The sequence below is a fragment of the Vidua chalybeata genome, chromosome 1 (assembly GCF_026979565.1).
Source record: "Vidua chalybeata isolate OUT-0048 chromosome 1, bVidCha1 merged haplotype, whole genome shotgun sequence".
Taxonomy (NCBI): Eukaryota; Metazoa; Chordata; class Aves; order Passeriformes; family Viduidae; genus Vidua; species Vidua chalybeata.
In genome coordinates this window covers 81,862,877-81,875,462 of record NC_071530.1, presented here as the reverse complement: position 1 = coordinate 81,875,462, position 12,586 = coordinate 81,862,877, and the positions used below count along the sequence as shown (strand labels likewise).

The 12,586-nt window shown below is 36.3% G+C and overlaps 1 protein-coding gene across 1 annotated transcript in view; it reads right to left on the bottom strand.

Annotated features, from left to right (window-relative positions):
- The window catches only part of SEMA5A (semaphorin 5A), a 312,339-nt gene that overhangs the window by 132,085 nt on the left and 167,668 nt on the right, over positions 1–12,586 (bottom strand). Inside the window, exons 6-8 of the mRNA XM_053950747.1 lie at positions 10,950–11,012; positions 5,095–5,193; positions 3,738–3,951 (exon numbers count right to left, since the gene is read on the bottom strand). Of these exons, the coding sequence (XP_053806722.1) occupies positions 3,738–3,951; positions 5,095–5,193; positions 10,950–11,012 (376 nt within the window). The remainder of the gene's footprint in view (positions 1–3,737; positions 3,952–5,094; positions 5,194–10,949; positions 11,013–12,586) is intronic.

The window sequence follows — 12,586 nt, the reverse complement described above, 5'->3', positions numbered from 1 at the left end:
GCAGCAGAACAGGACACCTTTGAGAATAAATTATTGGTAAGCAGTCTTTCCACTTTCTTCATCTGTTTGTGCATATATATTCATGAGAGTAACTTCAGGCATTACATTCGCCTTTACATGGGAAAAGAAGTGGCCAAAATATGACATCATGGGAAGGAGAGTTTGGTTCTCTATTTCACATTTGCAGGCCTACTATCCTGCAGCCAGCAGGGCTATTGGACGGGGAGAGAGCTGGTGTGCAGCCCTCGTTAGCTCCTCGGGGTGATCGTGTTCCTTTTGAGAACAGTGACGTAGGTACAAAGTGCTGACAGGGTTGGCAAGAGGATCACACAGGGTCTGTCTCTCCCTGCATTGTCACTTGATAAATTCCTTGTGAGCAGCCCAGCCCCCGTTGAACTGAGGTGAGTGCTCAGGTCCTACCACTACAGTGGCCTGGTGCTTCAGTGGCATCTCATCATGGAGAGGAGCAGAATTTCTGCATGGATACAGCTGTGGTCAAAAACCTGCTCATTGCCTTTGGGCCAGCTGCATTTGATGCTGTCTGTAGGAGCACTAGGAGTCGATAAACAGAACATCAATTTCTTTTCCTAGAAGCAGAAAGAAGTTCTGAAGTAAAAGGAAATGGAACTGGTAGACGTATTCAGAGATATTCAAGAGCTGAATAGATTACTATTGTAAATCTTAAAAGAGTTGAAGTTCAGTAAGTACCTCCAGATGTTTCTTTCCTCCATCAATGAAGACAACATGCACACTCTAAAATTTTCCAAAATAGGAAAAACTTTAAAGAAGTGCGCAGATATCTCTAATATTTGGTGAACTGTCATTTCTGTCAATAAAAATTTTTAAACCAGACAAAAGTCAGGGAGTCAAATCCTGAAGCATGTTGTCTAGCAGGTGAACAAACAGTATGTTCAGAGAGCCTCAAAGATGGCTACACAATGACTAGCTCCAGCCAGAAGTAGGGTTTCTGTGTTAGCAGTATTGCTGTGCTTCCATTTAACTTTTCAGATTTGTGCCTATTCAAAATCTTTGCGCTTCACATTAATTTACCTTTTCCCCTTCATTTATCTTCTCTAAGCATACTTCTGTAGCTTAATTTAACACATACGCTGAATAATTAACACTTCTAACTGAACTAACCAACTCTTTGTCCCCTCAGATAACTGAGTCTTGTGTGCATCAAGAAAATGATAATTCAGAAATGAAAGTTCCCAGATTTCTCTGTAATTTTCTTATGTAAAGCAACTGATCAAAATGCTGCTCAGTAAATAGGTGCTAATTTATGTACCCAGCTGATGTGGATTGCTTCCAGGCCTATCAAGCCCCAGGTAGAAGGCAGGATCTGACAATAAATACGTGAATATGGCTGAACCAGAACAAATGGGGAACTTGGGTCAACAATAGAAATGTATTTTATTGGTGAAATCTGTGATTCCAGAAGCTGAAATCACATCATGGTAATATGGGATCTCACCCAAGCCACCTGACACATCATCTCCATTTTCCCCTCCCAGACTGTATATCATTGTTCCTGTGGTTACAGACCTTCTGAAAAGTATTATGAACAAGTTTTCTCCTGTGATGAAGACTCAGAGCTTTTCAAGTCAAGATCCTACACCAAAAGGTACAGTGAACACCAAGAGCAGACTACCTCAGCATATAGGCATGTCCTTTTTGCCTGATTGATGGGATTGAAGATCTCTGAATTTGCTGTGCTAGCCACTAAAATCAACAATGTCTTTATTGCATAGCAATAAATCACAGAACAAGATAATCAGCTGTGTTTCAGAGTACAGCCATCACTCCCAGAGATTATTTGATTTGGTCTAACATGATCCACAGAGCAGAAAATCTGAGTGAGATAAAACAGGGTGCTTCTGAGGAAAACTTAGAATGGAAACACTGAAAGAAGGATGCACATGAACACCTCAAATGAGGCTGAATTACAGTAACTGTGAGCTACTGATGCATAATAGATATTGACATAGGAGCTTCCATTCCAGTTGATGCCTTACTTTTCTTGCAGGATTATCGATCTGTGTTACTTTCTCAGTAAAAGCAGCAAAATCTTCCCTTCAATCCAAGCACTGAAAAACTAATGTAGTTTCTTGGCACTGAATCATAAAACTACACAAATTGACATAAAAGCAGATGAATCCCCAAGTCAAGCAGATGAATCCCTCACTTCTAGCTACCCCAGAAAATTTACCCCCTCCCTTTAATATAGTTGACTGGGCTGCTTTCAGTCTTTTATTGGACTTACTTTATCTGGCTCCAATTACAAAACTCATCTTGTTTTTCCTCCCCAAAGATAAAAGCTACAGTTTCCTGGTAACTTAATTATAAACAGTTTTGAGTCAGAAGAATGAACTCTAATGGAGAATGTATAAGTACATCTGAAGCTTTTAATAGACAAAATGTGAATACAGTGAATATGATTAATTCGAGAAGCCTAGAGGGAATTTTAGCATGCATTTGGCATAAAAATATCCAGTTAAGCTGCAAATTCTGTGTGACAACTTTTTCCCCTTTGACAAATCATGAAGGTGTGGCACAGCAATTAGTTCCAATACCAAGCTGAGTGGACAAAGGGTGCATGACCAGGGATATACATGCAATGATTTAATTTTTCCCCTCACCTCTTTTGCACTGCTATAATTCTGTTATGTCGCACACAATTTAGGACTTTTTTTGTTGTTGTTAATTAACATTCTAAAATCATCCAACTTTTAGAAAAGGTCACAAATTTCTGCGAGCTACCTCTGATGGGTTCATTGTTCAAATAAAATACACCAGTCGTATAAGCACAATTCAGCATTCATATTATATGAGAACTGATAATTTCAAAATAGAATCTGTTACTTGCAGCTGACCAAATGTTCTGAAACCAGAAGGATTTATATTTGCATTTAATTTCCAACACGAGAATAATCCCATCATAACATGAAATTTACTGTAGGAATAGTAACTGTTGTGTCACATAACATGCATTATGATTTTAATTTTTTTTTTTTTTTCCTCTGGAACAGGCTTGGGCAAACTATAATATACAGAATTTCACACTTTATATTTGATAATATTTTTCATTTTAGAAGAATCTGCTTCCTTTTTTTTTGTAATAAACAAAACGGCAACTTGGTCTATCACATCTCAGGAATGCCTGTCTGTTTGCAGCTTCTCCCAACTGGAAATCCTCATCACGTGATAAACATCCATGACACAAAATTGACTGCTAAACACAATTTTATTATATGTTTTGTAAACTATTCCCTATCCTTTGGCTATAATAAGTGTCAAAAATGTCAATCTGCCACCTATGCAGTTTGAAAGCCAAACTTTTTCTGCTTGTCAAGGCTGGTACCTGCAGGGAAGGCTAGGAGAATTTAGTCCATTCTAAACTATTTATTTTCTGCCTTAGGTTTTTGAGGGACTCAGAAAAGAATGCTCAGTGCAAGCTGCTACTCAAAGCTGACTCAGCTTTGCCATGTAAGAGCACTGTGTGTGCATCTCATCCCTGTGCCTGCAAAAATGACATGTATTTGAGGGCACATCTACAAGCTTCAGCTATATTAACTAAATTCCATAGTACTTATACTAGTAAAATATTATATAAAAAAAGCAAAATAACTTTAAAGCTAAATAAGCAATACTCCAAAAAATTCAGATTCTCAGAATGGAATTTCAATACCATGAATATGATGAATGTGAGTTAAAAAGATGAGTCCATCAGCACTCACCATTCAGCCACTTGGAGTTGTACTGGGCAGTTCGGAGAGGAGGAAGAGCCCCCAGACTTCGATAAATAGCAGGATCCCTTCCTGGAAAATCCATGGCTGTAGCAGCATATAATTCTCCACTGGAAGTGAGAAGAGCAGTGGAATTGTGCTGGGGACTGTAGGGACAACGAGCCATGCCACTGATTTGGTCATGTATCTCTGTCAAGTTGCTTAACTGTAAAAGAATTAGAATTAGAAAAAGGGATTAAAATTACCTGAAAATTATCATTTCAGCCAAGCTGCATCAATCTGAGCAAAATCCTATGACAAATACCTGTTATCTATTTTATTTTTGTGTGTAGCCAACCTCTACATCAATCTGCAATTGTCTCTTACAGAAAGTCTTATTGTAATGTTGTCAGATCTCATTTTTGCCATTTTGATATGTAAAGCATACATGTCAGTCATTATCCACCATGCTTAAATGTTTTCTATTAGAAGGGGCTCAAAAATTATTTACCTCTGCAAAGACTGTTATCATGAAAAATAAAACCAAACTTGATAGCCAGAATCAATACAGCATCCACGACAGCAGACAACAAAAAAATCTATTACTTGTTTTGTTGGTGTGTTTTAGGAAAAAAATCTCACATGAAAAATGAGAGTAAGAAAAGGAGCTTTCCAACTCAGCAGAACCATCTCTGATTTAGTAGCCCAAATACTTTCAACCATAAACCACAGCATGATGTAAATATGCTATTTGAAAATAAAGGTGTAATGGGTTTAAATATAATAAATCTGCCAATGACTTTTTAGTAATACAGTTATTCCTTGTATTTAAGTGTTTCTCCCCTCTTGAAACAAATAGGCAGCCTAGTGCAAACAGTGATTTTTATACTTATTATTACTATTATTGATGCTACAATTAGGCTTTTTTTTGAACATAGAATGACAGATCTCAGTCAAGATTTCTTATTCTCACCAGTCAGAAATCACTAATACAGGTAATCTCATTTCTCCAGAACTACACATACACAGTATGCAGCTACACAACCACATTTGATAACTAAACCTATTGATGCCAATCAAACCTGACAGAGGCAGAAGTCTTATAAACACATAAGATTCATAAAAATTGGCATGTAGGAGGTACTGAGCTGCTCAAAGCTGTGCATCTCCCACAGCTGAGGAAAAGAGTGCAAAAAGAGATTGGTTAGCTCTCCTATTTGGCCTGCCATCAGCTAAATCAGACTTTTACACATCAGCTCACCCATCAATACCCAAACAGCCAGTTCTCAGCCACAACACACTCTGCCTTTTAATCTGCTGGCTCAGAACAAGGACTCCAGCTTGTGGGGCAAAACATTTTAACTCTTACTGTGCGATTGGTGCAGATTGGAGTGAATGCGTTGGTTCCACAGGTAAAGAGATGGTTGCCCCCAACAAGAAGCACTCGAATATAGTTCTGGCATTCCTCCTGCCACACAGAAAAGAAAGAATATATTCAGTGATACTGCAGAGTACACAGAAGACTAATAACACTTTGCTTTCCATGGTTATTTATCCACACAAAAAAAATTAGGTAAACAAGGCTTAAGCATACCTGAGTTAACAATCACAATATGCACAGATTTCTTATTCACACACATGCATCCATCAACCTTTCTGAGAAGTTCTTAATAGGATAACAATAAAGCACTCTAGTATTGAAGATTTCCTCTCAGGATATATTTCAAAGACTTAACTAAATTTTGAACTGAGAGTTCAGATAGATGATCTGATAAATGCTGACTTAAATAATACAGTACTGTCTCAGGAAATCAGATGTTGACTTCAAAGACAGATTAGGCCAAGGAAGGAAGTTGTGAGGAAAACAGGGAAAAGAATGGGTTGTGAGTAACAAAAATATAGTTAGACTAGTAAAAATAAAATTCTTGAGATGTGCCAATGTGGATTTGTTACCACTAATTTCATAATTTACCTTGTCTGTTTTATTAGAAGCCTCTCCTTTCCTGTAAATTCAAAGTTTCTCAAAAAATTTCATTACCACAATATAAAGATGCTCACCCTGAGTAATAATTGGACACGTTTTTTACCCCATTAGTGAAGGTTTTATGATGTTCATAGCTCTCATTTCAGGAACTAGAAATTTCTACTGTTAATTCAAACAGAAAGCTTTGTCCTGCAATACTAAAAATCTCCCAGAACCGTATGAGGAAAAATTTAGGCACTGCTCTTGAAAAAAATCAATGTCCATATCCAATAAAATGATCAACAATATGTTTGGAGAAAATAAAGTTTCCTGGAAACTTACATTTGAATGCTCTCTAGCATTCACCACAAGATAGTCTCATAAAAACTCTGAAAAAAACCTTGTGAAAATACAGTTATGCAATTCTAGCTGATATTAAGTGAAATCATGTAAGTAAGTCCATACAAGAGTAATAGCATAGAAGTCCCATTATCTGGCCTACAGTTATATTAAATGGATTGCTTGTTTATCTTGAAAATAGACTCTCATACTGGAAGACAACAAATATAATCCTGAATAAATTGAACAGGCACAAAATAGACTGCAAAAGAAGCTGGGGAAAATACTTTAATGGTCTCTGAGAAAACTTTTACAATTTATCTTCTATACCTTTCCTCATAAAAGTCAAGTTAAAAATAAACTCGAAAAAAATTGTAAAATCTCAGGAAAGAAACTACTTTTTGGAAGAAATACCTCTCAAACCCACATTTGCATTAGTTTCTTGTGAAAACGTAGCTTTTAAAGGTTTCTCTTTGAGCCTTTAAGCGCAAAGGACAAATATGTTAGAAGTAAGATTTGATTCCTATTGGGTAAAAAAAATATGAAGTTTTTATACTGAACTTTATAAAACTGCCACCTTAATATTCTTTAAACCACAATGAAGCTAATACACAACTATACAACTGAATTGGGCAATGTAACAAGCCATTAAAAAAGTAGTTATTTCACAACTCGTCAGTCAGTGCTAGTAGTTTTGGCAGTTTCCTTAGCAGACTTGCTTTAACTCCATCATTAAAAAAAAAAAAAAAAAAAAAAAAAAACTAGAAGGTAACTTTTTGGAGGACCGTTTTTTGGTTTTTTCATTGGAAGGTTGCTCAAGAAGGTTCATAGAATGTAGAACAGTAATTTATTCTTTGGTCTATTTCCATTCTGCCCTTTGCAACAAGGCATGGAATGTACGTGTAGGAAAAATAAGTGGGTTCTGACATTACAACCCATCCAACCTCTCCTCTTCATGTTGCAGAGCTCCCTGAAATAGTATAATTTCCAAATTACTTGCACACTGATCACCCACTCATTTTGTTCAAAAATAATGCCAATTTCTTAAACTCTGACATTCTTGGGAATCACAAGATTCTTTCTTAAATGTTCCCAAGTCCTGTGCCAACTTGACAAGAATCCATATTGCAATAGGGCAAATAAGACATCTCATATGGAATTCTTGTTGGGAACACACTGTAAAAAATGGAAAATGAAAGAATAACTTTTTTTAATTGGCTACTTTCTTAATTTGAAAAAAATATCCACATTAATGCAAAAGAAAATTTTTAAAAATTGGTCATGAATATAACTATGACTATCCAAAAACATACTGAAAAAGGACTTCACTATTTAGTCACTTGAATTGTTCAGAGATACTTTTCTAGTTCTGAAGTCAAGTTTGGCTGTACTGGTTCACTGCTGAAACATGAAAAAATGAGATGTATGTTATGGAAGTGGCAAAGGACTTCAGACCACAGGATATTTTAGGTCGGGGGTGGCATTAGGTTTGGTAGCCACCTTTTATGTAATCTTATTCTCCACTTCATCTCAACCTCTATGTCATATACTTTCATATTTGCCTATAAAAATATATCTGAAATAGCAAAATACATTTAGGAAATACTTTCTACTTTTGTACCAGCATATCTGAAACAAAATATGACTATTAGAAACAATTCTGCAGCCAAGCAGGCTGGGTTGTTACTTAAGACTACCTTGACAGTCCAAGGTCAATCTGACTGCAAAACAATTATCCTCTTGCAGCAATACTTCTTGTATAGGTTAACATTTTAAATATACCCGCATTTAATTTTTAAATACTTTTATTGTAGGTTCAGATACTAACACACCCAGCCATTAGATAATCAAGACATGGGACTTAATTTCAATTAGCATTATTATTTTTAACCTCTTTTTGGTTTATTGCATTCTCAACAAGTGCATTTATATTTTTTCTTCCTAACATTCCCTACCACAAGTGTCAGTATGAATAGGCAAATTTATTCTCTTAATCGTGTCTGGTGTTTTAGATTTCTACATGCTAATGCATGCTGGCCACAAGGACATAATTTTGCATGGTTCACTCTTGGAGCCACTAGCTATTTTAGGCAAAAGCCTAAATTGGTAGCTAAGTGTCTGAAGTCTGAGTAACAAACATCAGCCTTCAAAAATCAGCGCATTACACTGTCAAATGTGACAGATGTCCCTATACATTTTCCCCTTCAGCTTTTTTCCCTCGTTGGCTTCTAAAGCATAAACCTCAGAACAACTGATAACAGCCACAGGCAAAAATTCCGTGCAGCTTCTTTCTCAAGAACAAAAAAAGAGTTGTGTTTCACTGACCATTATCTCAAAACTACTTGAGTTGCTTCAGGGTTCAAAGCCACCTTCTGGTTTCAGGGCATTCACTCCATCAGCTGAAGTGACTTTCAAGCAATGAGTTCAAGTTTTGCCACCTGAACTTATTGCCCTCATGCTGCTCTGTGGTCAGCAGAGCATCTAGAAATACCAGGATCTGAATGAATAACCTTCCCATAGCCATCCCTGCAGTCCTCATCTCTCCTTTGCCACAGTCTGGGCTGGCTTTTACATATTTTGACTCTAGTCTTTCCTGTGTCTTCCTACAGTTACATGTGCCTGCCCTGAAATCTAAATTCACCTGAGAAATGTTACAGAAATGCAACCCCCAGCAACTCTGTAATTTGGGCTTCGTCTATTTATACAACAGGCAAGAAATCAAGTTTTTCTGATAACAGTAACTGGAATTGTGTTTGCAGAGATTTCCTATGAAGAGGGACAATGTAGCACTGGAATGAATTCCTCCTGATCTGATAATTCCCAGTTTTTCCAAGGGAAGGCATCTCCTTCTACAGAGAGTATAATGACCTTGCTTTAGTCTTGGAAATAAGGCAATAAAAGACAAACATAATTTGGCTATCCTTTCTCCGGTCATAAATTTATCTTTGATTTTAACCTTGACCACATCAGTGAAAACAGAAGAGGCATGAAAAGTTCAAAAAGACAGTTGTCATTCCAGTTGGGTAGGTTTTCTCAGACAGTATCTCAGCATTCTCCAGCAACTCCCATATGAAGCTTTCAGGCCACAAAGTTTGCACACCAGAAAAAAAAAAAAAAAAAAAACCCACAACCCAAATGGTAACAATAAGAAGTATTTACTCCCAGGATTTCTTTTGAATGTAATGAAGCATAAAGACTATACCCCTCTTCTAGATTGTGAATGAGGAACATGGCAATGGCTACAAATGAAATCTTTAGACAAATAATAACAATACTAAGAAACAATCACAGAGGTCATTATTTGAATCGCATATATACATTTTACAGCGACAGCTTAACTTCCAATCATCATCTCTTCAAAAGGGTGTGATGAGCACAAATGAAACTCTGCATGAATAAAAAACTACACTAAGGCCCATTCTTAAATGTGTATCACCAGTGTTGTGTATTTCTCCTAACAAAATTATTTAATAGCAACAGATGCTTTACACTGTTGAATCAAATGTGTGGTAACAGTGTTGTCAACATATTATTTCAAAGTACACTGCTATAGCCTCAAATTTATAATTACTTCCATCCATCATGTTAGATCACAGTCACTGCACTATGACTTTCAGACAAGTTGAATGCTATTCTCACAGCCTTAAACTTGGAAAATTGCTGTGAAAGAAAGCCATGTATGTTTAGTTACACATAGCATTCCTACCAGAATAGTTTCTACTGTATATGCCCCTTGATCAATGCATTGTCACATTGTGACATATGCTTGAGCATATTCCCTTACTTCCAAGTGTTGCCATATGAAAGGCTTGAGGGATATATTACATATTGAAGCATAAATTTTCTAGGTAAAAATAACAATCTAGAAAATTAAACATTTCCTTAAAATATGAGGTTCCAGAAGTCCTTTCTTTTCTATATCTCACAGTACCACATGGCCCTACTTCAGAAGTGAGGCCATTCTTCCTCTTTAGTCTCAAAAGTACAATCATACACTGCAATTTTATTTTCCAGCATTTAGCATAAAAGGAGCTGGAAATTCACTGTTTAATGGGAGAAATTTAAAAGTCAGTGATTAGATAACTATGCAGAAGAGATTCTTCCCCTACTAGATGATAGAGATGTTGGAATATGTTTTTGAAGCTTGGGATTTTTTGAGTTTTGCACAATAATGCAAGCAACACATTCTACTGAATAAAAGTGTGCTCTTTTGCACTTATCACTCTTGGTGTGTTCCCCCTTTATGTTATAGTTGAATTAACGTTAATCACTAAACATTATAAAAATTAAAAACATAGACTGCATGCAATTCTAATTGCTTTTATAATTAATTTGATAACTATCTCCAGGTTGGCACAGCCAAAGGTTCCATCTTAGCATTACATTTTCCTTTACTGAATAATAGAAATTGCGGCTGGCCAGATAAAGAATTGGTTTAAAGTACAAAAATACGTCAAGTTCAGTGTCTAAAAAGTTAATGCACTTAATATTATTTTCTTCATAGCACCAGTAGATAGGAAATAAAAAAGTTAATAAAATTGCATCTTAAACACAGGGATATAAACTGAGAATTTTACAAAGTAATTACACAGTTATTCGGGATTTACAGCACAGAAAATGAAGTGAGAATACAGTTCACTACATATGACATGCATAAGCTTAACCTTGGTGTCAAAACATTAAATTGTTGGAAGCTAAAGTTCATGGCCATTTCAGACAGGAATCATGTGACTCTATCTCTCACCCTGTGCTCCCTATATTCTTTTTCTTTCCTTTGCTTACACATCAGTGGCAGACTCTTCTACGTCTCTCTTCATAAATGGAGACAGAAAAAAATGCATAAGGTATGGATTTATACACTGAATTACATCTGCTATTAACATAATATCTTTATTAAAGCAGAACAGCTGTCTCATGCTTACCTTTGATTTACCTTTACTGTAACAGGCTCTTTTAGTAGCTTCATCACATTGCCACTCCACTGCCTGCAACCAAAAGGAATTTGTTAGAAATACAGGTAACCCAGAAATGGAAGCCTCTGAGCTCTCTAAGCCCATGTTTGAGTTATGTGCTGCAGAGATACTGATGATTAGGTGTGGATGATCCTATCCTTAAATGCCTCTTAAGAGTTTTCTCCCTGGAAATGTAGCTTTGCTGTTGAAGGTTTTTCATTGTTTTAATCCAAAAGGAAGCTGGCCAACATCATGATTCACTGTACCAATCACTACATCAGAAACAACCACAGTTACATTTTATACTATTTAACCTTTTGTTGTTGTTGTTGTTGCCAGTTTTATGAGGGGAAGCAGATACAGGAACACACAGAAAGGCTGAACATCGTTCTCCAACAGAGTTGGGCTGCATCACCAGTGCATCTGAGGTCAGCTCTGCTGAGAAACCTTGCTCAATCAGAAAGTGTGCCCTATTGCACTTTTTGAAGTATTTATCTCAAGCATCAAATGGAGATTTTAGTTTCTAAAGGTATGACTGCAGCACTAATCAGAAGCTCTAAAACATCCATTCAGAGAAAGAAGCAATGGGCAGAGACATACAAGACAACAGTGAAACAGTGCACTGCAAAGCAGAAGCAATTTATCCTCATTTTTCAAGCTGTCTCACTGCTTCAACAGATTTATGCCAGGATTGTAATGCCTAGTCTGCATTACTACAGTTTCATGGTATGAGATAATTCCAGTTATTTCCATATCTAACATTCAGCATATGACTTACAAACTTTGCTGTTCAGTGGAGCAGGTTGCATGCTTGGTGTTAATGTGCCAATACATGTACATATTTGAATGCCTGTATATGCTGTGTAGTCAAAGTGCATTTTAAATCAAGTTGCATTCTTTCACCTCAATGGTGCACATCCATATGTTCCTTAGATAAAGTTGCCACAAAGCATATTTTATCAAGAAGAATTGAGATTTCTGAAGTAACCACTGCTGCCTAATTACTGAAACCACAGCCTTTTCATTTTTATTTACAAGGAAATGATTAAAGACCATTTATCCAGATTTAATATAGGAAATATTTTGTACCTGTCTTTTAATGGAGACTGTATTAATAGCAAGCAGACTCTCTAATTAATAACAGGGTGAAAGCCTGTTTAAATTGAGGGGGAAAATGCCTTCAGAGTATTTGTGTTTCAACAAGCCCAAGAATGAGTGTTTTTCACTTCAAGAAAAAAAAAAAAAAAGACATATGAAAACTAATGTAATTACTTCTCTTTCTCCATCCTAAACCTTCCTACTTACAGCATTTGCTTTTGCAATGAGTATGGTGTACAGGGGAATATATTGAAAACTTCTGGAAGAATCCACATGTGAATGACACTAGAATTTATAACAAACTGTATCCAGCAGCATGGAAGAAATCTCATACTGAGTTAGACAAAAAAGCAGCAATGACCTAACTCTTTTGACTCAATAATGCAAAAAGCAATTCACATCCATAATAGAGATCGTAGGATGACCAACTGAATTCCTAATCAATCCATTAGAACACACTATTGCCATATTATATAGCAATAGCTACAAGTGCTGAATATGTTATCACT